At 42.7% G+C, this 26,585-nt stretch overlaps 1 protein-coding gene across 2 annotated transcripts in view; it reads left to right on the top strand.

Annotated features, from left to right (window-relative positions):
* EFL1 (elongation factor like GTPase 1) overlaps positions 1 to 26,585 on the top strand; it is a 128,039-nt gene that overhangs the window by 65,840 nt on the left and 35,614 nt on the right. For both annotated transcript variants that reach the window (XM_006142658.3, XM_006142657.3), the window contains exons 15-16: positions 22,289 to 22,420; positions 25,168 to 25,315. In XM_006142658.3, the coding sequence (XP_006142720.1) occupies positions 22,289 to 22,420; positions 25,168 to 25,315 (280 nt within the window). The remainder of the gene's footprint in view (positions 1 to 22,288; positions 22,421 to 25,167; positions 25,316 to 26,585) is intronic.

Here is a 26,585-nt window from a genome sequence, read left to right as displayed (position 1 = left end):
AAAAAAAAAAAAAAACATGGCCTCTTCTTTTTCCTGGAATGAACATGGAAGAATGGACACAGAGGAAGGCAGAGCATTTCCAAAGGAGAACACCAATTTGCCCAAGAAAAGCAAATAGGCCCGACTTAAAAATCAATTATTATTCAAGGTGGGTAGGAGGGCATTGCATGGTTAAACTCAGAGCCAGGAGTCAAGAAAAGCAAATGAATTAACAGAAAAGTTACTGGAAGTTAAAAACGTGGTTGCGGAATTTTAAAGCCAAAGCAGCAAGGAACAGATTCAATACTGAAATAAGGAATCAACAAGTGAGATGAAAGGTAAAGAAGATGAATATTCTAAGTGGAAGAACTGGAAACAGAAACAGTAGGATTCAGTGTAAATAAATATATACTAAGACATGTGTGTTTATGTGAAAAAGAATTAGTACAAGTCTTTCTGTAGACTTGGGCTTTCCATTGAAACAGCACCCTAAATAACAGGAATAGTTAGGGAGCAGGGTAGAGGTTAAAGACTGCTAGACCTAGACCTTGAAATAATCCAGAGAAAAATCAGAATTTCAAGACTAAAGACAGGATTCCAGAATATTCATATAGTTTCAAGGAGGTTACTCACTGATTTAAAGAAAAATAGAAAGAAAAAGAAAATGAGGTGGTGAGCAAGATTCCCTTCTTGTAGTAAAAAATTTAAAAGAAATTGTGGTTGACAAAATCTCTAACCTTCTGGGTTTCTCCGTATTTTTACATTTGGACGTGAGCTCCACAAGGTTAGGGATTTTGTTTTCTTTTAGAAAATTCCCCCTTTAGAAAATTCATAGTACATGCTATGTATTCAGTATTTATAGATGGAATGAAGACGTGAATGAAGAAAAATAACAAAACATTCACTAACTTGGAAAATCTTGGGCAGTTTTACAGTGATACACCTTTCCTCTTAAAGACTTACTTAAAATAATACTGCAGTTAAAGTTTTTTTTTTTTTTTGGAGAGATTTTCGCTATAGGGCACGTGCGCTCGCCAGACAGACAGAAACATAGGGACAGAAAGCGAGAAATCACCCCCCAGGGGGGATGGCCACGCCACAATCCCTTCTCCATTCTCCTCTCGGGATCCTGGGCATGCACGCACACGCGCCCGGCGTGAGTTTTAAGCCACCAGGTCGAGGACATGAACCGCGGTCGACTACGTGGGAGTCCAGCGACATAGCCATTATGCTAACTGCTGATTCCCTGCCGTTAAAGATTTAAGCAATGTTTAAAACTCAAGAACTCTAAAGAGGGGCCAGTAGGTGATAAAGGCACTGGGCTCCCACATGGCTGACCACGGTTCAAGCCTCGGACCTGGCAGCTTGAAAATCAAACCAGGCATGTGTGCAGGGGTGCCCAAAATGCCGGCAGAATGGAGGAGAAGGGATTATGGAGGCCCATTCCCCCTAGGGGATGAGTTCTCACTTTCCCTCTCTCTGTCTGTCTCTGGCAAGTGCATGCACTCTGGGGCAGGGGAGGGGAGTAATTCTAAAGAAGCAACATTGATAAAAGAATAGAGAACAGCCAGACCCTTAATGGAAAGAGCGTTTAGTTTAGGCTGATTGTTTATTAGATTGTTGGAAAAGTCAGGATGCATTTTTGCATAGAAGAACAGAAAAATACACCCTGACTTTTCTAATGACCCAATAGTTTGTCAAACTTTTTTGAAATCTGTTTAAAAATGATCATTGAAAGGAAAGATGCACAATGTCTCTCTCTGGTTTTTTTTAGTTTATTTCCTTCATGAGAGAGTTAGAGGGAAAGACTCAGGGAGAGAGAAATGAGGGGGACACACCCGCCATAGGGTCTCCTCATGCCACAATCCCTCTTCTGAATCTTCTGGCCAGCCAAGAGGTCAGGTACACCCACAGCTGCACCCAGCATTGTATAATCTCGTATTTACTTTGAACTAAAAGGAAAGAGTTATAGGTAAAACAAAAATTAATTTAAAACCTACCGAATTTTTAAATTTTTCTGGGCAGGAAGGCAGCACATATGACTGTTCTTGACACAAATAAAGACATATTTACAAATTTTCTAAGGCGTTCTTTAGCCAACAGGAAATCAGACTTGTAATGTCTAATTAAAGAAAAGTTTCTGAAAAGGAATGGAAAAAGTCTTCATGGCAAAACAATAAAACCTAAAGGTAGAAAAGGACCTCAGACCAAATATATTACTATGATAAATGTGAAGATGAATAATGTAAGAGAGGGTGATGCTCAAATTGGGCACTCCAGAAAATTCATGTAAGACAGTGTTCCAAAGGTTTAAAATGAAAACATATTAAATAATTAAAAACAAACAAACAAAATAAAACTAGGGACCTGCCAGTGAGATGGTGGTTAAGGCGGCCTGGATCCCATACGGTTTTCCATGCTGTTCGAGTCCTAGACCAGACTTGAAAGACATGCAGGGAGCATGTGCGTGCGTGTCCCAAGTGCTAAAAGAGGGGAGTAATGGAGGAGAAGGGATTGTAGTGTGGCCATCCCCCATCGGGGGTGCTTTCTCACTTTTCCTCTGTCTTCGGGGAATGTGCATGCTCACTAGCAAAATTTAAAACCAACAGACTAAATTTTTAATAGTAGGCAGAGGAAGATTCAAGGGGAAAAGCCTTCCACAGGACAAAGAGGGCTACCCTCGGGGTGAGTGGCGATAGACTGCTCAAGTGAGCCTGGACCCATGTGGAAGACCTGCACTTCAGGCACACGCACCCACGTCCGTGCCGGCTGAGGGGGTGGGTTGTGGTCTGCAACCCTGTTGAGAGCGATTCTCTCTCTGTCTGCCTTATTCATATGGAAGAAGTAAATTTTTAAATAATGAGAATATGAAAATGTACGAATTAGAAGTTGTATTAGGACTGTATTTCCGCCATGTAAATTAATCCGATGAAAAATATGGAAATAGAATATTTGAATAATATAAGCAATAAGTTTGATTTAATAGGTATGTATGAGACGTTGTACTCCATATAAATTAGATTTTAAAATTGGATTTAGAGGGCAGAAGTAAAATCTGAATAAAGCCCCCAAAATGTGAACTACACAAGCTATTTATTATGTTATTCTTTGACCAAAATAACCAAAAACAAAAAGTTAATAAAAAGGGTTGTTTGAAATAATTCTGACCAATGATGTTAGAATACAATCTTTTAGTCACTCTCAGAGCAAAATAGAATGTAAATTCACAATTCTAAGATATACTGTGGTTTAAAACATCTGCATTTCATTCTAACCAAATGGCCTTAGAAAATATAGCCATTTCAGGTTTTTTTAAAATTCTGTTTGAAAGAAGTGAAACTTGACCAGCAGTCAGCATAATGGCTATGTTGCTTGACTCCCATGTAGTCGGCCGCGGTTCGAGTCCCAGACCCGGTGGCTTAAACTCACGCCAGGCGTGTGTGCGTGCGTGCCCAAGATCCTGAGAGGAGAATGGAGGAGAAGGGATTGTGGCGTGGCCATCCCCCCGCGGGATGTGATTTCTCGCTTTCTGTCTCTCTTTCTGGCGAGCACGCACCCTCTCCAAAAATGAGGGGGCAGTGAAGCTTGAACTACAAGTACATGTCACAAAGTTGGCTTCCTGGCTCATTAATAAATGCCTCCTTAGGGGGGCCAGCAGATGGCGTGGTGGTTAAGGCACTGGATACCACATGGCCCACTCCATGATTTGAGTCCTGAACCCAGTGACTTAAAAACACACTGGGTACATGTGCACGCATGCCCAAAATCCTGAGAAGTGAAGCTTGACGGAATGGAGGAATGTCTCTTCTGTAGAACAACCACCGCAGTAGCACTAGTGCTTACCGCCCCTGCCAGCTTCCTTTGCATGGTGTTACTTAATGGAGAGCTTCCGTGCAATTCCTCTTAAAAGTAGGTCAACAGTAGCTCACGTAAGAAGATAGGGGGCCAGCAGATGGCATGGTGGTTGGGATGCTGAACTCCCACTTGGCCAATCATAGTTCAAGTCCTGGACTTGGCAGCTTGCTTGCTTTCTTTGCTTCTCTCTCTCTAGTGAGCAGATGTGCCCTATAGCAAATTAAAAGACAATAAATAAATAAATAGTTATTTAAAACCCAATACAGCCAAAGGACATGAACGATTGCAAAAATAAACAGAAGGCCCGGACGCCCTGTAGTCTGGGACCGCGAGGGAGGCCAGGGTTCAGTTCCTGATACAACCTGAAGTCTGGTTGTGCTCGCCCAGCGCCTCAACCATGTGCTACCTGCCGGCCCCTTGGGTGTATTTTTAATAGTAGTATTCTTGTTGGTAAAAGCTTTTTATATTGAAGCAATTCATCTCTGTTGCAATATATACTTTATATATAGCTATATCATTTTTGGACTTGCCTTTTAACTTGGTTTATTATGGTTTTTGCCATAGAGAAGTTTAAAAAAAAGTTATTGGCAAAGATAGGATTTTTTTGTTATTTTTCTTTTTAAAGTTTTTTTTGTTTGTTTGTTTTTTGGTTTTTGGTTTTTTTTTTCTATAGGGCATGTGCACTCCACGCTCACCTGAAAGACAGAGAGAGACAGAGAGACAGGAAGCGAGAAATCACCCCCCAGGGGAGTGGCCATGCCGCAATCCCTTCTCCTCCATTCTCCTCTCAGGATCTTGGGCACACATGCACACATGCCCAGCGTGAGTTTAAGCCACTGGGTCCAGGACTTGAACCACGGTCGACTACATGGGAGTCCAGCAACATAGCCATTATGCTAACTGCTGGTCCCTTAACTTTTAGTCTTTGAAAACATATGACCTAATGCTGTTACTGAATCGAGGAGTGGAGATACAGCGCACACACGCACCCCCTCAATTCCACACGTAAACTATTCCGAAGAATTTGCATGTCTTCTGAGAGGGGTAACGTATATGCTGTGAGTTCGTTTGTATAGTTAGCAGAACTGAAGCTGTCTTCGCCTCTGCGAGACAAAATCCATCGCGGCAAGGGATTTAAAGACAGATTGCTTTTCTTTTTCCTTCCCCGAAGCATTTGCTTCATGTTAACACAGTCTGGAGGAAGGATGGTGTCCTTATGGATTAGCTGAACGGTGGAGTTATCATTCCCTCCGCTCTATAAGTTGTTCTTCTCCCTAAGTCCTCAAATAAGAAAACTCTCTCATTTCCTTCTTTTTTGTGATTTCACATCGTTTGCCCCATTTCATCTCATAATTCCTTATCTGTCAATTGGTGAAGAATCGGAGAATTAGAAGTTTTTGTCCTCTTCCTTCCCATCTCCGTAGCTTTTACTTTTTTCCCAAAAGTGGAAGAAAGTTCCAGAAAGACCATGAAGACAACAAAATGCGAGGTATACCCTTTGCTAGAACACAAGGAAGCATTGCAGTGTTGTTGCTCTTCATCCCATTTTAGGGTGTGGGCTAGTTAATTTTTGGGCCCGGTCCTACTGGGCCCTGATTTTAAGTGAAACATGACCTACGGGGCAGGAGGAGGAGCCAGTTTCTTAGAAGAAGACTCCTTGTGGTCATTCACCCCCACTTCCACCAGGAAACAGCCTGGTGGTTCGTGGGCAGCCTGACGGCAGGCTTCGGTCCTTTCCATGGTTAGCATAAGTTTCTCGGTGGTAGTTAATGCTCTGAGTCACTCTCTGAGGTTGGCATGAACACATGTTCGTGCTGCCCGTCCCGGTTTGAACCTGCCTCTTCCGTACGTCTCTGCTGTTCCCCGTGGGCACACAGCACTGCTGGCTGTTCAGAACCCACGTGTCTGAGCTGCAGGTCTGGCGCACAGTAATGGAGCAGTCGGATCTTTCCAAGGTAGACGTTTATAACGACTTGTCTAATGAAAGTCAGAGGTGATGAAAGCTTACGGTTTAAACTGTCGGCTGCTGATGCTGGCAGCCAGGAAGAGTGGGTCACTTTCCTTAGCCACCGTTCTCGTCTCCTTCACGTCAGTACCCACCTCTCAGGTCCCAGAGCAGCCCCAGCCCCATGGAAAGTAACCAAAACCACGGGGCCAAAGGCATGACCTGCTCAGCCTCCTGAAAGGTGAGCCCTCTGTTCATGTGTGCAGACTGAGTATTGCGCCCTTGAACTCGGGAGAAAACCCAACGCTGTTCTTCTAGGCAGCCTTTCCCAGCACTTTGCACTTTTAGGGAACCCTGCGTTTGGCTTTGTAACTCCCTAAGAAATGGGACCTGTTGCCAACTGACCCTCTTCAGAAACAGCGCAGGGCCCTCTGTCAGCCCACTGGTGATCATCTTCGGGGCCAGAGCTGCAGGGCACATCTCAGACACACCGTGAGACCCTTTGTCCCGCATTCTCTTCCAGCTCCTTCCTCAGGTTGGAGGAGGGTGGTGCACGTCATCAGCAAACCTCTCGGCCTCATCTGGCCTCCGCTGCTGCCTGTGAGGCATTCTGTAGCGCAGTGACTGCTCATGACGAAAGGTGCCCGGGTGGTGTCCTGACACCTCCTCCTAAAGAGCCAAGTGTGTCCCCCAAAGTAAGGAGATTAGCATCCCGAAGAAGTGAGTGCGAGAGCTGGCTGCTGAAAGGCAGACTCCACTGCCAATCTTATTTTTACTCCGTGTACTTGAAGAGTCAGGCAGATGGACCCTGAATATTCAGTGCCGTATCTGAGCCACAGAGAACAGCCAGTTTACATTAAGGACGAAACTATTATAAAATAAGATGATCAGCTTCTCTTTCTCCCCACCTTGAAGAAACCAGTACTTCTTGCTACTGAAATGCATAACCAAAGGGCTTTGAGAGTAAAGTTCCCTGGACAAAGCCTCAGTTTGTTTTGCCATCTCCTCCCATAGCTTGGTAATGACAGGTGGGCTGTCACTTCCCAGTTCCCTTCCTGCTTGCTGTTTTTCCTACAGACCTCCTGGCTGTCTTTCCATCCCATGCCCTCTCACAGTGCCCAGCCCTGAAGCAGCTCTGACCTCGACATGAGGTTGGATGCCCGATTTTTCCTCCCACCCGTTCGCTGTCGCCTTCACTTGCTGACTGCTCTGCGGGTTAAACCTGACTTCATATGACGTCTTGGCTCTCTGTCCATTATGCCTGTAAATATGATGCTCAGGCAGCTTGCCATCGTCTCCTGCCGAACTTATTTCCAACAGAATAATACCTCAGATGTGGGTGACCGTTAGGGGAATGGATTACTTTATCAGCCGGTCCCCGAGCATCGGGAAAGAGAAACCAAGGTTGAGTTAGCAGCTCCTTTGGATTAAGTTAGCAGCTACTTCATCATCCACAAACCGAAGACCGTTTTCACAAATAGCTGCCTAGAAATGTGCCTGTGTGTGCAACTGATATACACATACACGTATACATGTATGTTAACCTAAGTGCAGTACTTTGTAAAATTGACACATGGGCATGAAAGGAATGGGAAGTTAGTAGGGGTGGGAGTGGAGTTGATGAAAGCGGAAGTGTTGGGGAAGGGGTGATAGCTAGCTTCCAAGTATTTAAAGGCTTGTGTTACTCCGGAAAGTGAAACAAGAGGCCGTGGTGTGACGCGGGGAGCATGGCTCGAGTGTAAGATAAAGCCAGGAGGAGCTGGAGGGATGGAGACAGGGCCATAGTGCCGTACCCCCCCGGGAACTCGGCACGCAGGAGTGAATTGTCCGTGTGAATTCATTGTTGATGGATTGGAGTTCATGGTCTTCATCAGGGAAGCCAGCGGCCATGACCATCTCTTAGCGGTATTGTGAAAGGGATTCCACGCTGCAGGCAGGTTTTTTTTTGTTTGTTTGTTTGTTTTTTTAAAGAGATTTTTTGCTTTAAGGTGTGTGTACTTGCTGGAGAGACAAAGACAGAGAGACAGAAAGCAAGAAATCACACCCCTCCAGTGGGGATGGCCAACACCACAGTCCCTTCTCCTCCATTCTCCTCTCGGGATTTTAGGCACACACGCACACACACATGCCCAACTTGAGTTTTTTTAAGCCACTGGGTCCAGACTCGAACTTCAGTCGACCACGCGGGGGTCCAGCCGCGTAACCATTACGCCATCTGCTGGCCCCACAGACAGATTGTTTTGAGACAGACGGGCTCTCAGGCTCCTCCCACTCTAGAGCTCTGTGTTTGCATGACTCATTGTGCCTTTCTCTGTCCTCAGCAAGGATAATAAATCTGATGTGTTTCAGGTAACTGATATATTTTTCTTCCCGTGTCCCAGTGTAGTCACAATGAAAGTTTATCTTAAATAGAGGCCAGCAGGTGGCATAGTGGTGAAGGTGCTAGACTCCCATGTCGTTGACCACGATTCAAGCCCCTAATCCAGCAGCTTGAAACTCATGCCAGGCATGTGTGCGTGCGTGCCCAGAATCCTGAGAGGAGGGTGGTGGAGAAGGGACGGCAATATTGCCATTCCCCCCCCACCCGGGGGGGGTGATTTTTCGTTGTCTCTGTGGTGTGTGCATGTGCCCTACAGCAAAAATTTTTCTTGGGAAAAAAAAAAAGAATCCTCATTCTCAGGACCTTGACTAACCTCAAGAAACATTCCAGCTCCGTATCAGATAGGAATTCAAAACTCCCTCTGTGGACACTGGGTACTAGGATACCCAAGTCTGGCAATCCACAGATGAGACCACAGTTTCAGTTTCTAGGACCTCAGTTGATTAATGCAAATGTAATCCATCTACAGCATAATCCCAGGGCCTGTTGCTCTGTGATACTTTAAACAATGTGCGTATTCAAGGCACAGGAGCAGAAAAGCTTGTTTTTTTTTTGTTGTTGTTGTTGTTTGTTTGTTTTTGTAGCTCTGGTTTTTTTTTTAATTCTTAATAGTATCATAAATGAAGTGTATTTCTTGATTCGATTTATTTAGATATAGAAAAAAAAAATAAAATGAAAATGATCTGTAATCCCACTATCCCTGGATAGCCACTACTGAGACTTCCGAATACAGCCTTGAGCCCTTACTTCTGTGCATATATAAACATTTCCTTATGTATTTACATATGCATTTTAAGTTATAATTGCAAAGTACACGTTTTAAAAGATAAAATATCTGCTTTCTTGTGAATTGACTACAAGCTAGGTATATAACATTTGTAAATTTTAAGGAAAAGGTAAGAGAAGGTGTTATGCATTAAACTAACTTTTTTATAATTTAGAAATATTTCAAACAGTGAATCGTTGCATGAACATTCGTGCACTCACTATCCCTTATCCTCTCTCTCACCTTCCCCAGTTCTAATCAGTTTTTAAGGTCAACATGTAGGGGCCGGGCAGTGGCACAGGAGTAAAACGCAATGGGAAGGTTCCTTATTCAAGTCCAGAGATTTCTCTGGGCACGTACGTGCCCGTGATCCAGGGATGGCTGAAGCCAGGGGTGGATCGCTGCATGGAGACCCTGTCAGGCATGTTGTATCTCTCTCTCTTTTTCATAGAATACCAAAGTAAAACCTGAAAGTTAGAGTGTGTTTTCTTCTTCCAATGCTATGTGTAAGTGATGTATGCATATATATTTCATTGTTAGACATTGCGTAAGTATCATACTGCTCTAGAGCTTATATATGTTCAGTACGCTGTTTTTCATGTTTTCTAGATTTTTTCTATTTTGTACATTGTATGAATTCATCAGAATTTATTTTTTCAGTCTTCTGTTGATGGATATTTAGGGTTATTTTTTTATTTTTGGGTATGTATCAGTTACAAACAATGGTACAGTGAGTATACTTGAGCAGATTCCTTATGTACATGAATGAGTTTCTCTAGGGTAGAAATTCTTAACCCTATTAAACCCAAAACCTTTTTATATCCAATTTCTAACATTACCTTTACCATCTAGAAGTGAAATTTAAAGAAAATTATCTACCTGCATATATAATTTTAAAATCATCTATAATACTTTTTTTATTATTATTTTAGAGAGAGGTTTTTGCTATAGGGAGTGTGTGCTCGCCAGAGAGACAGAAAATGAGAAATCACCCCCCACCCCACCCCAGGGGATGGCCACACCACAATCCCTTCTCCTCCATTCTCTCGGGATCTTAAGTACACATGCACACGCGCACATGCGCCCAGCATGAGTTTAAGCTACCGGGTCGGGGACTCGAACCGCGGTCAGCTACATGGGAGTCATAGCCATGTAGTCATAGTTGTTGTTGTTGTTTGTTTGTTTTTGTAGCTCTGGTTTTTTTTTTAATTCTTAATAGTATCATAAATGAAGTGTATTTCTTGATTCGATTTATTTAGATATAGAAAAAAAAAATAAAATGAAAATGATCTGTAATCCCACTATCCCTGGATAGCCACTACTGAGACTTCCGAATACAGCCTTGAGCCCTTACTTCTGTGCATATATAAACATTTCCTTATGTATTTACATATGCATTTTAAGTTATAATTGCAAAGTACACGTTTTAAAAGATAAAATATCTGCTTTCTTGTGAATTGACTACAAGCTAGGTATATAACATTTGTAAATTTTAAGGAAAAGGTAAGAGAAGGTGTTATGCATTAAACTAACTTTTTTATAATTTAGAAATATTTCAAACAGTGAATCGTTGCATGAACATTCGTGCACTCACTATCCCTTATCCTCTCTCTCACCTTCCCCAGTTCTAATCAGTTTTTAAGGTCAACATGTAGGGGCCGGGCAGTGGCACAGGAGTAAAACGCAATGGGAAGGTTCCTTATTCAAGTCCAGAGATTTCTCTGGGCACGTACGTGCCCGTGATCCAGGGATGGCTGAAGCCAGGGGTGGATCGCTGCATGGAGACCCTGTCAGGCATGTTGTATCTCTCTCTCTTTTTCATAGAATACCAAAGTAAAACCTGAAAGTTAGAGTGTGTTTTCTTCTTCCAATGCTATGTGTAAGTGATGTATGCATATATATTTCATTGTTAGACATTGCGTAAGTATCATACTGCTCTAGAGCTTATATATGTTCAGTACGCTGTTTTTCATGTTTTCTAGATTTTTTCTATTTTGTACATTGTATGAATTCATCAGAATTTATTTTTTCAGTCTTCTGTTGATGGATATTTAGGGTTATTTTTTTATTTTTGGGTATGTATCAGTTACAAACAATGGTACAGTGAGTATACTTGAGCAGATTCCTTATGTACATGAATGAGTTTCTCTAGGGTAGAAATTCTTAACCCTATTAAACCCAAAACCTTTTTATATCCAATTTCTAACATTACCTTTACCATCTAGAAGTGAAATTTAAAGAAAATTATCTACCTGCATATATAATTTTAAAATCATCTATAATACTTTTTTTATTATTATTTTAGAGAGAGGTTTTTGCTATAGGGAGTGTGTGCTCGCCAGAGAGACAGAAAATGAGAAATCACCCCCCACCCCACCCCAGGGGATGGCCACACCACAATCCCTTCTCCTCCATTCTCTCGGGATCTTAAGTACACATGCACACGCGCACATGCGCCCAGCATGAGTTTAAGCTACCGGGTCGGGGACTCGAACCGCGGTCAGCTACATGGGAGTCATAGCCATGTAGTCATAGCGACATAGCCATTATGCTAACTGCTGGTCCCATTATCTATAATACTTTAATCATCACATAAAGGATAAATAAAAGGAAAGAATTTACCATGAAATAAAGTGCATTTCAGTATGTGCAAGTTCTACTTTGACCGTACTGGAAAGCATACTTTGCTTCAGATACTTAGAGTCCCCGTGTTCATGTGAAAGTCGCAGATGCAGTTTAATTGCATCTGGTGACTCAGGTGCCATGATTATTTAAGCTCATTATTGTTAGTAGAATGTCCAGCAGAATATTCAAAACCAGTACAAAGGGGGTGATTCTTTATATAGCACATTTCCATACTTTCCAAACACTAGTTGTAGGCCCCAATCAGAAGTGCCCTCACCCATGACTAAATCACGTGAATGGGAGTTGTACTGTTTGTGGTGCGCTGTTGGTACACCGTCGTGTCTGCTTTCAACTAGCAATCAAATTGGCGAGGTGCACAGTCTGGTCACACTGTGCTGAATATTGCAGAATTACCCTCCCACATGGTTGCAGCAGTGTTTGTTCCATCTATCGTGCACAAGACAGACCCCTTCTGCACGTTTGCTGACACATGTATCTTCAGACTTATCCCAGTGACATTAATGTAGTATCCTTGTTTAATTTGCATACGTTATTAATGAGGTTAAAATTCTTTTTGGTATGTTTTTCTACAACTTAGGTCTTCCTTTTCTTTTAGTTTCTTTTCTTGGAAGTGTTTGTACTTTTTCTTGTATTCATGTAGGATTTCCTGTCCTTTTTGATTGATTTGTACTAGTTCTTTATACATACTTACAATTCTTTGTCTCTTTTAGACATTGAAAACATCCCCTATTGTATAGCTATTAAATTTATATATGTTTATCTTTTGTTATAAAACTTTTTTATAATACAATGAGATTTATGAGTCTTTAGTCTTACGGTATTATCTGTCGTTTGTGCTTTCAACTTTTATATTTCACATTTATCTTTTTTTGAAGATTTTTGCTATAGGGCACATGTGCTTGCTGGAGAGACAGGAAGGGAGAAATCACCCCCCAGGGGGGATGACCATGCCACAGTCTCTTTTCTTCCATTCTCCTCTCGGGATCTTGGGTACACACGCAAACTCACCCAGCTGGAATTTGAAGCCGCAGGGTCCAGGATTTGAACCACTGTTGCCTACATGGGAGTCCAGTGACACAACCATTACACCATCTCCTGGTCGCCACATTTATATCTTTGATCCACATGGAGTTTATTTTCCAGACTTGCATATGATAGAAATGCGGCGAGATTATTTTTTCCCGTTTCATTAGTTGTTTCGGTGCGGTTCACTGAGCAGAGCCTCCGCCTGTCATTGTTGCCCCTTTTCTATTTCCAAGTTCCCACGTGTGTTGATCTGTTCCTGTTTCTTTCATTCTTTCTCACCGACCTGCTGTCTGGCAGACCACCATGCCTTTTTTCCCTGAAGTCGTACTGTTTTCTCAAGATGGGAATTACAAACTGACCCTTAGTACTTTTCTTTAATCTGATCCACGGTGAGCAGAGAGAGCTCACAGTTTGAAGGCCTCTTCCCTAGCTTCACCCACGCATTCAAGTTTTCCTTAGTTTTCTATTCCTTTGATCATTTAAGTCAGGATTTTTGTGTGTGTGTAACTGACTGAAATTGCCATTTCACCTAGAAATAACCCTGTTTCCTCTTTTTCATTGGAAATATCTAGGGTTTATAGATGAATTTATGATTAATGATTTCCTACTTGTGCAAAGCCAACCTTTTTTTTTTGGTCTTAAATTCTTTTTCACCTTTATTTTGAACCATACTGAGCATGGTATGCTGCTTATCCTTATATGTTGAACTTAGTATGTTCCATCCATTTATTTAAATCATTTGAATTGTAATAAACCACACCTGAAAGAGCATCACTTGCAACCATATGTTAAATACAAATTTCGGTCAGTGGGACAGGATACAAAGCTCTTAAGTGGATCTCATTGTGAATATGAATTTGTACCTCATGAAAAACTATTGCACCATTTTTGTAGTTAACTAGTTAACAGTATATTGCAAAACATGAAATTAAATATGCAGTTCCTATCGTACACTAGAAGAAATTCTAAATTTGGTTAATACATCTACTAATGAAATACTGCTGTGAGGCCAGCAGTTGGCATAGCAGTTACTGGACTCCCACATGGCCCAGTGCAGTTGAGTCCTGGACCCAGTGGCTTTCAAACTCATGGCGGGCACGTGTGAGTGCATGCCCAAGATCCTGGGAGGAGAACAGAGGAGATATAGCTATTAAATTTATATATGTTTATCTTTTGTTATAAAACTTTTTTATAATACAATGAGATTTATGAGTCTTTAGTCTTACGGTATTATCTGTCGTTTGTGCTTTCAACTTTTATATTTCACATTTATCTTTTTTTGAAGATTTTTGCTATAGGGCACATGTGCTTGCTGGAGAGACAGGAAGGGAGAAATCACCCCCCAGGGGGGATGACCATGCCACAGTCTCTTTTCTTCCATTCTCCTCTCGGGATCTTGGGTACACACGCAAACTCACCCAGCTGGAATTTGAAGCCGCAGGGTCCAGGATTTGAACCACTGTTGCCTACATGGGAGTCCAGTGACACAACCATTACACCATCTCCTGGTCGCCACATTTATATCTTTGATCCACATGGAGTTTATTTTCCAGACTTGCATATGATAGAAATGCGGCGAGATTATTTTTTCCCGTTTCATTAGTTGTTTCGGTGCGGTTCACTGAGCAGAGCCTCCGCCTGTCATTGTTGCCCCTTTTCTATTTCCAAGTTCCCACGTGTGTTGATCTGTTCCTGTTTCTTTCATTCTTTCTCACCGACCTGCTGTCTGGCAGACCACCATGCCTTTTTTCCCTGAAGTCGTACTGTTTTCTCAAGATGGGAATTACAAACTGACCCTTAGTACTTTTCTTTAATCTGATCCACGGTGAGCAGAGAGAGCTCACAGTTTGAAGGCCTCTTCCCTAGCTTCACCCACGCATTCAAGTTTTCCTTAGTTTTCTATTCCTTTGATCATTTAAGTCAGGATTTTTGTGTGTGTGTAACTGACTGAAATTGCCATTTCACCTAGAAATAACCCTGTTTCCTCTTTTTCATTGGAAATATCTAGGGTTTATAGATGAATTTATGATTAATGATTTCCTACTTGTGCAAAGCCAACCTTTTTTTTTTGGTCTTAAATTCTTTTTCACCTTTATTTTGAACCATACTGAGCATGGTATGCTGCTTATCCTTATATGTTGAACTTAGTATGTTCCATCCATTTATTTAAATCATTTGAATTGTAATAAACCACACCTGAAAGAGCATCACTTGCAACCATATGTTAAATACAAATTTCGGTCAGTGGGACAGGATACAAAGCTCTTAAGTGGATCTCATTGTGAATATGAATTTGTACCTCATGAAAAACTATTGCACCATTTTTGTAGTTAACTAGTTAACAGTATATTGCAAAACATGAAATTAAATATGCAGTTCCTATCGTACACTAGAAGAAATTCTAAATTTGGTTAATACATCTACTAATGAAATACTGCTGTGAGGCCAGCAGTTGGCATAGCAGTTACTGGACTCCCACATGGCCCAGTGCAGTTGAGTCCTGGACCCAGTGGCTTTCAAACTCATGGCGGGCACGTGTGAGTGCATGCCCAAGATCCTGGGAGGAGAACAGAGGAGAGAGGATTGTGGGGCCATCCCCCCTGGGGGAGTGATTTCTCACTTTCTGGCTTTCTGTCTCTGTCTCTCCAGCAAGCACATGTGGCCTATAGCAAAAACATCTTCATTTATTGCCTAAGGTTAGAGCTATAATTAAATTTCAAGTCTTTCTGATTCCAAACTAAAAGTAACAAAAATGCATGTTGACTAAAGAAAAGAATGTATAGCAATCCCAAGACCCTGAATATTGAAAATGAATAGAGTGGTAATGTCTTTAAAGTCCTGCTTCTGCTTCCCACTGCAGCTGTCCCTGACAACCTTGATCTCTCCCTCGGGCCTCCCGTGGTGCCATTTCCACACCTCAACACTGCATCCACACCGTGTGTGGTTATCTACACAGCCCTAGATGTCAGTTTCTACAGGAAGCCTGTAACCACACCGTTCCTGTCCACGTAAACTACATGCATATAGGTCCCCTCATAGCATTTGTCAAATTGTGTTGTAGTTGCCCGTTTATCTGCCTGTGCCCGCCACTGTATTTTAGGCTCTGTGAAGACAGGAACTGTGCTCGTGTTCATTCATTCACTGAAGAAACTTTGTGAAGTGCCTGCTTCGTGTCCCAGTCCTGAAGACTCAGGTCATTGAGAGGCCTACAGATAGTTGAATGAATATTTATCAGTTCTTCAAAAACACAACTTTCTGAGCTTTGAAGCTTAGGACCCTCCCAATAGAAAAGCACAGAAAAGTACTATAGAGGAAAAAAGAGAAGCAAAATAAAAGGGCAGCTATACTCTAGAGAAAAAAATGCGATCGAGTTAAAAATGCTTGTTACATGAAGAACTAGTATTTTTTTAAAGAATTATTTATTTGATTTTATGTATTCATTCAGTCATTTTCATTTGACCAGAGAAAGACAGGCACACAGAAGGAGACTCAGAAACCAAGCCATCAGGTCTGGGACTCGAACCATGGTCAGCCATGTGGGAGTGTCCAGTGCCTTAACCACCATGCATCTGCTGTCCCCGGAGAACTAGTATAAATGATAGGAAAACATTTATAAACCAGAAAGAGAGGAGAAATGCTCTGAACTGGTAATTATCTACTTAGTTGTCCAGCCTAGAAGTCTACATTTTATCCTGTTTTTTCCTTTTTGTCCTTGCATTCCAGCTCCTAATCAACCACTAGGCTGAGCAATGCTCAGTTCTCGTTCCTCTGCATCCTCCAGGTCCACTGCCTTCAGAGCAAAATCTAAACTTCTCACCCCGTTAGGTCCCTTGATTACCTAGCTCGGTTTGTGCCTTCAGCCTCATGCTTTGCCAACCTCACAGCTATACTCTGCCCTGGCTCTTCTCAACTACTTTAGGTTCCCAGAATATTCTGGCACTTTGTCTGCGCTGGGACCATGGCCTGGAATTCCCTTCTCTGCCATTACGTGATTAATTCTTACCAGTCTTTCAAATCCACTTCTGTTATGCTAGAAAAGTATTTAAAATATTTTAATCAACTATCTGCTGTCTCCTTTCTCCCAAGTTAGCCTCTGTCGATCCTTTTTGTCCTAGGATGACATCCCATGAGACCAACAGAAGAGCCTTCTTTCTCTTTGAGATGTTGTACCCAACAGCACTTGGATCCTCTACTCTGCTTCCAGGCCCAAGATGGAATTTCTTCCATTACTTCCGTCTTATACCACCGACTGTGTAATTCCCCTGGTGAGAGCCAGGCTCCACCGGGACAGGCTATTCTCAGAGGAATGGAGGTGGTTAGGGTCCCTCATCATGACCTTTTCTTAGCTCACACTTTGAAAACCCCATGGTGACACTCAGTTATAACTCTCTTAGCTCATTCAGAATACTGAGGGACACATTTTCTCCCTATTCTCAAATATAGACAAGGTTAGGGAACCTGCATATCTCTTGAAAAACAAAAACGACAAGTAAATGAGTTTTGGTTCTTTGGGTATTACTTTATCTTCTCACTTACCATAGTCTCTCTTCTGAGAAAAGGACCTGTAGATCTTGATGTAACTTGCTTAAGAACTGCTGTTAGCTTCCCTGGTTCCTATGGGAAGAAAAAATAAACATTGGCATGGCGATACCATTCTTGCAAGGCTTTAGGGCCTCCCGAATCACCAGAAGCTGAAGGGCATTTGATTTAATACTGGTTAGCGCAAGGGGCACATGTGACCCACCTTCTGAAAAGTTTAGCTAGGTACTGCCAATCCACTTTGACAGTATTGGCCAAGAAGCCTTGGAAAAAGTCCACTCTGTACTTATGTGTCGACCTGCCTACCTGCCTTTGCGACAAGAATTGTAAAGTGTGTGGGTTCCCTGATACTCTTCATAGTCGAGTCAGAGAGCAGAAGCAGAATCCGAGTTTCAGTGAAAGGCTCAGATAAAATTAAAGCCAGAGTGTACGTCTTTGATGTGGTCTTTCAAAACCAGGGGTTCTCTAGGTTCCCATCACCTGGGGATCCTGTACTTTAAAAAAAAAAAAAATCCTCACATCCTTCAGGAGTGGCGCTCAGTGCCCTCACTGCCCTAGGCTGTGTGGATGTCCTTGACGGATAGCTTGCGTTTGTCGCGAAGGATAAGGGAATCCATTAAATCTGGCCTAAACAGGTTATGGGGAGCAGGTTGATGGTTCTTGGGTGTAGTAATATTAAAGTCTGTTAGAAGTAAAATTCTGGCGATTGAGAGATCATATTCTACTAGAGTCTTAACATACTTGCTTAGAAAAGTGTTAGAAATTGTAAAATTTGGGGATAAGCAGATGGTGTGATGGTATGTCGCTGGGCTCCCACATGGCCGACCACAGTTTAAGTGCCAGACCGGCTACTCGAAACTCACACCGAGCACATATGTATGTGCGTGCCCCAGATCCCTAGAGGAGAATGGAGGAGAAGGGTTTGTGGTGTGGCCATCCCCCCAGGGGTGACTTCTCACTTTCTGTCTTTCTCTCTCTCTCTCTCTCTCTCTCTCTCTCTGTCTCTTCAATGAACACACACGCCCTATAGCAAAAATCTCTCTCCAAAAATTTTTTTAAAATAAAGAAAAAAGAAATTGTACAGCTTTTAATTCAGTTAGGTTTTTAATATCATCAAGAACAAAGAAAAAGAGCACTTTACAAATATGAACTTTCTTGAAGGTAGTAATGCTAAGAGTCTAACGTGGTTTGTATTCAGTCATGATTTCACCGTCTTCCTGCCTATGCAACATTATCCTGAATTGATAACCTGGGCAACTGGGAGCTGTTAGAGAAGAGAAGAACTCCAACAGAAGGCTGATCCGTTTCTCAAGCCCCATACAGTACTTTCCGTTTCACTGTAAAAGATGCTCTCCTTAATATTGTTCATTTCAGGGGTACTTTTTAAAGGGGAACATTAAGGATGGACAAAAGTTTTGGTCTGGCACTGTTGACAGAAATGCTGGGCTTTTGATTGAGAAGAATTTGAGGAATCTGGTATGATGTCTAGTAAGAGGCTGTGTACCCAGTTGAAGAACGAACATTTACTTAGGTGTTATCTGTCACCCCAGTCTGGGATGTGACATTCCTGTGTTAATTTGTCTGATTTTGCTTGGGGCATGGAGAAGAATGGAGATCAAAAAGGACTTTGAGGGATCAGCAGTTAGCGTAATGGCTATGTCGCTGGACTCCCATGTAGCTAACCGCAGTTTGAGTCCCGGACCCGGTGGCTTAAAACTCACGCCGGGCGCGTGTACGTGCGTGCCCAAGATCCCGAGAGGAGAATGGAGGGGAAGGGATTGCGGCGTGGCCATCCCCCCTGGGGGGTGATTTCTCACTTTCAGTCTCTCTGTCTCTCTCTGTCTGGCGAGCGCACGCGCCCTATGGCAAAAACTTCTCCAAAAAAAAAAGACTGATAGTTTCTCTATAATCAGCAAATGTTAACTGGTTTTTAATACACAAAGCCAATTGCTTTAGCTCCACAGTCTTCAACCTGTTCTCTCTGTCTCTCTCTCTTTTCTTTAAAAATCATATGTCCTTTTTTATAATGATCTTTTTTTTTTTTTTAAGAGAGGTTTTTGCTATAGGGCGTGTGCTCGCCAAAGAGACAGACAGAAAGTGAGAAATCACCCTGCAGGGTAGATGACCACGCTGGAATACCTTCTCCCCCATTCTCCTCTCAGGATCTTGGGCACATATGCACACTTGGTGAGAGTTTTAAGCCACCAGATCCGGTACTCAAACCACAATCGACTATGTGTGGGAGTCCAGCGATGTAACCATTACGCCATCTGCTGGTCCCTTTTTTTTTTTTTTTTTAGAATTATTTTATTTAACTTTATTTATTTTGAAAATTTTACCATAGAGGGACAAGAGAGAGAGGGAGAGAGAGCAAGACGCAAGGTATCAGGTCTGGGACTCGAACTGTAGTCAGCCATGTGGGAGTCCAGCATTCTTAATCACCACACTACATGCTGATCCCTTTTTTTAATGAACATTTGAGACCTCGAATTCTTTTTAATTGTTGAAATCTGAAAATAAATATAATGACTAAAAATAAAGCACATGACTAAAAATAAAGCAATGTCATGCTAACTTTGGATTTTTTTCCCCTAAAAACAAAAAAAAGTCACTTAAGTGACAAGTAAAAATTACATTTACATTTATGTAGGGAATCACGTACTTAAATCATAGAGGGAAGAAAGGGCACAAAATTATATGGCCATTATAACAATGTAAACTATGTGCCAATAGGGGAGGGAAAAAAGAAGGAACTATAAAGAAGAAAGCAGTGGCAATATTTGAGTGCTGTAATTAGAGATAAGCAGTTTTTTACCCCCAAGAAATTATACTCACTGATATTTTTAAAACTAAAGGGTTGTTCTAAACCGTAGATCGTCAACTATCAGGTTGTACACATAGTGATTATCTGATGGCATGTGAAGAAATTCTCAGACTGATTTTTAAACCATTTTCTTGTGATTCTCCCAGACCACATGACCGGCCCCTTTCCTAGGTTTTAAAATGACATTTAGAAGTCAGTAAAAATGGTGATGTACAGTACAGGTGGTGACGTGTTCGGTCTTTGGAGCATCACTTTTTTCCATAAATTCCTAATCTTGACTTGGAATACTGTGGCATCAGCTTGTTAACCAATCTGGGCATACCTAAATAGCAAGAATAGATTTGGTACGAAGAACAGCAAAACGCAAACCCGAAGCTCAAAGCAGCAGTGTTCAGAATACACCGGCCACCTGCAGACGGTGTCCCTGGTGACGCAGAGAGGAAGGACCAGCATTCTCCTGTCATTGAAACCACATGCTGGGCGTGCAGGAAGGAAGTGTGTGCTAGTCAGAGGTCAGAGCAGGATGGACGAGGTTTGGCAGGGAGTATTTACTGTGGGCTTTTCTGAAACGCCGGGCCTGGCAGAAACATGGGCAGACCCAGAACTCTTGCATCACAGCGCCAGCAGGACATGTACACAAGCTAAACCCAGGACTAGACCTCTCTGTGTGCTGAACCAGCAGGTCTGGTAATAAGATTTCGACCTTGGCAAAGAAGTGCGCTGGAGACACGGGGATTTAATGCCCTGGAAACTTTAGTCTGAAGAGGGTTCCATATACACAGAAGGTCTGGGGATCTCATCCTGAACTGAATAAGTAAAGGAACGAATGGTTTTTGTTTGCTTTGTTTTGGTTTTTAATTTTTAACTTTATTTTCTTTTCAAGAGATTTTACTATAGGGCGTGCACTTGCTGGAGAGACAGAGAGAGATAGTAAGCTAGAAATCACCCTCAGGGAGATGTCTATGCCACAGTCCCTTCTCCTCCATTCTCCTCTCAGGATTTTGGGCACACAAGCACATGCATCCGGCGTTCAGTTTCCAGCCCCTGGGTCCAGGACTTGAACCGCGGTCAGCCATGTGGGAGTCCAGGGATGTAACCATTATGCCATCTGATAGTCCCCAGAATGTGGTTAGAACGATCCATTGGATGCCTTTGGAACTCAAGAGGGAGTTGGTGACAGTGGAAAAAAACACATTCTCTGTGAACCTTTGGAGGACCTGCAAGCGGGCAGTGTGTGGAAGAGTGAGGAAGCAGGTCTTTGGCACGATGTAAGGAAGGTTTTATTATAGTTGGGCCATTACGGGGGTAAGGTGGCGAAATCAGGGTGCATTCAGGTGAGTGTTCAAGGGGGTTTCCACACTGTGTAGTCAGGCAAGGAGAAACATCCGAATCCCCCTCCAGGTTTGTGCACCTAAAGCCGCTGCATCATGGCCCCTCCACCAGGTGGACGTGTGACCGAGTGGCATTCCATGGCCCTGATGTCCGCTGGAGGCAGCGAAGCGGCCTCCGCTGTTTTTTCCCTCTATGATGCAAAAGTAGATGCTGCCCGTTCGTCTCGTCAGCTTCCCTGAAGCACGTAACCTCTCCTTTCATCCTACCCTCAGTCCTTACCTCAACCCCAAAAAGGGTCCTTTTACGTATTTCTTTATTTGTTCTACGGCGTTGTCTGCCCATACTGTGGGTGAGAGATTCAGTATGCTCTTTGCCCCTCTTTGTAGGACATTCTCTTCACTCCTATCCGTTCAAACACAGATACGCACCTTTCAGTGTCTCATGCATCCATCAGCCAAGGAGACTGAAGTGGGGGCCCAGGGGAGGTGACTGGGATTCTTTCCCAGAATTGGGGTAGTGTGGAAGACAGCTTAGCTTAGGGTCAGGGACTCCATAACAATGTCTCATTTTGTCTCCAAGTTCCTTTAACCCTTATGCAATAGTGGATTTAGCAAAAGATATCACTTCAGTCTAGATTCATCTTTAGAAAATTAATATATTTTCTTGAAAAACTAGGAGTTATAATTAGAAATAACCAATGTTTCAGACAAACGTATCTGGGAGTGATGGTGGCCGAAGTCGATACGTGTTAGCCTAGTCCGCTGTAACAGGATTCATGCAGCTAGAAAAGAAAAACTAGCAGAATTTCTGTATTTTTGACAGCAATCAGACAGTATCCAGGGGTGCAAAAACCACAATGGCAGGTCTGCCTCATTCCTGGCAATATTTTATACGTATTTGGTTCTGTGATGTGGATACTGGGTTGATGTTATTTTTCTAATATAAATTCAGAATTGATCATTCTCCATTGACCCTGTGGATCTTCTCCTCCTGCAGGCATAGGAGGCCTTCAGGACTTCGTGCTGAAATCCGCAACACTGTGTAGCCTGCCGTCCTGCCCACCGTTTATCCCTCTCAGCTTCGAAGCCACCCCTATTGTGAGAGTCGCCATTGAACCAAAGCACCCAAGTAAGATGGCCTTGTTTTGGAAAACACACGCTATCCATTACACTTCTTTAAAACACTCATTGCCAGAGGGCACATGTGCTCAGCAGAGGGCGAAAGTACCCTATACTGGCGTATGGTCCTGCTGCAATCCTGTTAAACCTCTCCTCCCAGTCCATCAGCATTTTGGACACACACGCACACGTGTCCACTGTATTTTTTCAAGCCACCTGGGCTGAGACTTGAACTGTGGTCGGCCATGTGGGATCCGGTTCCCTTTGCACAGGGCTACAGGGCCACGCCATCGTTAACACTTTTCAAATGCAATCGCATGTATTTAATACTGTATTCCTCACCATTTGCGTCAGCAGTATACTGTGAATTTCCCTTCCAGTGTATAATAGAACTCTTAAAGGGTACCTGACAGGGCCAGCGGATAGCATAGCAGTTGGGTCACTGGACTCCCACGTGGCCAACTGCGCTTCGAGTCCCAAACCCAATGGCTTGAAACTCACACCGGGCACATGTGCGTGCATGGCCAAGATTCTGGGAGAAGAATGGAGAAGAAGGAATCGCGGTGTGGCCATCCGCCCTGGGGGGTGATTTCTCACTTTCCCTCTCACTGTTTCTGTCTCTTTCTCTCCAGTGAACACATGTACCCTAATGCAAAAACCTCTACAAAAAAAAAAAATTTTTAAAAGGCATCTGACTTCTGTCTAAGGAACGTGCCATGCTTAGGTACCTGTTCTGTCCAGGAAGGCTGTATTCTGCTTGATGACAGAGACACATCTGCCTCCCTGTGTTGGATGGTCGTGTGCATTCTCTTGTCCATGCCCACCCGTATTCCTCACCATTTGCGTCAGCAGTATACTGTGAATTTCCCTTCCAGTGTATAATAGAACTCTTAAAGGGTACCTGACAGGGCCAGCGGATAGCATAGCAGTTGGGTCACTGGACTCCCACGTGGCCAACTGCGCTTCGAGTCCCAAACCCAATGGCTTGAAACTCACACCGGGCACATGTGCGTGCATGGCCAAGATTCTGGGAGAAGAATGGAGAAGAAGGAATCGCGGTGTGGCCATCCGCCCTGGGGGGTGATTTCTCACTTTCCCTCTCACTGTTTCTGTCTCTTTCTCTCCAGTGAACACATGTACCCTAATGCAAAAACCTCTACAAAAAAAAAAAATTTTTAAAAGGCATCTGACTTCTGTCTAAGGAACGTGCCATGCTTAGGTACCTGTTCTGTCCAGGAAGGCTGTATTCTGCTTGATGACAGAGACACATCTGCCTCCCTGTGTTTGATGGTCGTGTGCATTCTCTTGTCCATGCCCACCCGACAGGGGCGGCAGAAGCAGCTTCAGTGCAGCGTGGCCACACGAGAGGAGGGATCCTGGTACATAGCTTATTGTCTGTCCCATAGCAGACTCGCAGTGAGATTAATTTCCTTTCATTTGCATTAATGAGGTAGTCTAAGTAGAATTATTTAGGATTATATATGAAAGCCAAAGTGCATTTCCTCATATGTGTTTCATAAAACTCTTCTGAACTTTGTAAAACACTATTAAAGCGGTTAGAAGGGACACACAGTTTTCTTCCTAATTTTTAAAATGTTGCTGTTTTTTTTCTTATCAAGTATTTGTACTAGGTTTACCATGCATTTCTTGCTTATGTTACTGAAGTACCTTATTCACGTATTTCCGTGTCTGCGTTTTATACTCATTGTTCTGTCTTCTTGGTGTTTTTAACAACTCATTTTCCATTCTGACTGGGAAAACTCACGTTAATGCTGTTCTCGTCCCCGCGAGTCCTCAGAGGTCGTTTGGTGCCGGTTTACTCTTCTCCCTCACGTCTTAGGCTGGCCCTACTTTGAGGCACCCGGCCTTTGTTTATGTGCTGCGCCTCTGACCCATCCACGTCGGGATGTTCCATCTCCTTATGCCAGGACTTCCCAGTAATGGTGCCCCCCAAAGCACTGGACAGATCGTTGTTACTCTCGAGAAGAATCTGTGTCCTAAGCCCTTTTCTCTTTTTGTCATGACACACTGGGCTGACAAATCCTGGAAACAACCTTTTACTCCTCTTTCAGGGAGAGGCAGATCCTGGGCATTTGTGCTTCTACTTCTTTTCTCTAATTTCCCAAGCAGGGTCAAAATGTCGTGTTACTCCCTTCTGCCCCAGGCCCAAAGGCTCTACTGAAAACTCAACACAGAAAACTGCAAATGTCCCAAAGCCATTATTGCTATCATCATCATTTCTAATCGTTCCTGTATACCACTAAGGATTTTACACTAATTATCTCATCGGGTCCTGTCGTGGGACCTCACAGGGGGGTGTGTGTGTCAGGAGGCAAATATGAGTGGCGCCATCTTGGAGGTTGGCCACCACAGTACAGCTTATTTTTAAAAATCTTGCCCACACTTGGTGACATAACCCTTCAAAGGTCTGCCTCCAGGGCCCGTTTATTACGGCACTGGATCTTAATGACTGTTACCACCGGAAAAATGACACCATCCAGATGAAGGAAACGCACCATTGACTGCCTTGAATTGTGGCATCCACTTGAGAGGGTCTCGTGAAAGCTATTTGTACACATAAATTATTACAAGGTAGTTTTTTTTTCACAGGCTGCACTGTTTGGGGGAAAAAAAAAATAAACCATTAGTTCAGAGTTTATGTCATTGTCATTTTCCCTTCGATGGCCATGGCCACTGTCTTTAGATTGTCTTAGTCCTTACATTGTGTTTAATCAGTATTTCATTTTCTTAACCTAGGTGAAATGCCTCAGCTTGTGAAAGGAATGAAGCTGTTAAACCAAGCCGATCCCTGTGTCCAGATTTTAATTCAGGAAACGGGCGAGCACGTTCTAGTCACAGCAGGGGAAGTCCACCTTCAGCGATGCCTGGATGACTTAAAAGAAAGGTCAGTTGATAAAGCTGGAGAAACGATAGCCTCAAAAATCAGTGGATGTTTCAGTGTTTCCCGAAGTAGCGGAACTCGGTCTATGGCTTATTTTCAGAGGAAAATGAAATACCTTCAATTCAGGCAAGCCATTGCCAGATTACAAATGTAATTTTCGGTAACTGAAAAATGGTATTCACAGCCAGCATTTTTAGCATTGAGTCATAAAATAGTTTCCAGTTATGTATTTTTAGTTTAAGTTATTAAATATTTTCATATAGTGTGTATTTTACTTTGAGCATGAACACACACACAAATACGCCCATACATACAGCGTATCAGGACCACAAAAGAATATTTTATTTTGTAAGCATAGACTGTAATTGGGACAGACTCATTTTCTTACTGATGTGCTCTCGATGATGAGACTCTCCTGGGAGTCTTTAGAGTCCTCTGTGAAGGTGGTATTTCAGCCTCATAAAATAAGCATCCCAAATCGAAAAACAGTTTTCTTCTTTGTTCCCAAGATTCTATGTGTGTATCGTAGCAATTTGAACAATAGAGGAGAATAAATACATCATTTGATTACCATGCAGAAATAAGCACTGGGTTGCACCTGGGTTCATGAATCCATGTTCTGGTTTGTGCATATTCAAACACACACAGATATGTACATTCACAGCTCTGATTAGTGGGTTGAGATGAACTGCTGGAACTACTGTTGCAGACCAAAAAATACACATATTTTCAAGGCCGTTCCGATTTCCACCATAACAATACATATTTGAAAGTGGCCTCTTTTTTTTAAACTTTTACTAACCTTGCATATTATCATTTGTTTAAAATCTCACCAATCTGAAGGACAAAAGGTGTTCATTTTTAATATGCATTTCTGTGTTTTCTAGGGAGAAAATTGTGAATTGTCCTATAATCGTCCCCCTTCCTTATGTTTCTAAATTGTCTTGGACTGTAAAAATAATCATAACTAACGTAATGAGTGTAAATGATCTAAATAGTTACATACTAAGTGTTACATGACAGTCACTGCTTCGGGCAGTTATTTATCTCATTTAATCCTTAACAGCGCAGTCAGATCGGTTAGAAGTAGTAGCATGACCACAGCAACTAGCAGTAACAGTAGAATGAGAAGGCTGGTGTGGCACCCTCCCTGCGAGGTTCTGGAGGGACTCCTGCAGGCTGGAAAAGGTCCTGTGTCTGTCGTGGAGCATAAAATGGTGGTGTGGCTTTTATAACCATAATTTTTTTAAAAAATGGTGTTTTTATAACTGTA

This window comes from Tupaia chinensis, unplaced genomic scaffold (assembly GCF_000334495.1).
Source record: "Tupaia chinensis unplaced genomic scaffold, TupChi_1.0 Scaffold000078_1, whole genome shotgun sequence".
NCBI lineage: Eukaryota > Metazoa > Chordata > Mammalia > Scandentia > Tupaiidae > Tupaia > Tupaia belangeri.
The sequence above is the reverse complement of the archived record's forward strand: the minus strand, read 5'-3'. Positions and strand labels throughout refer to the sequence as shown.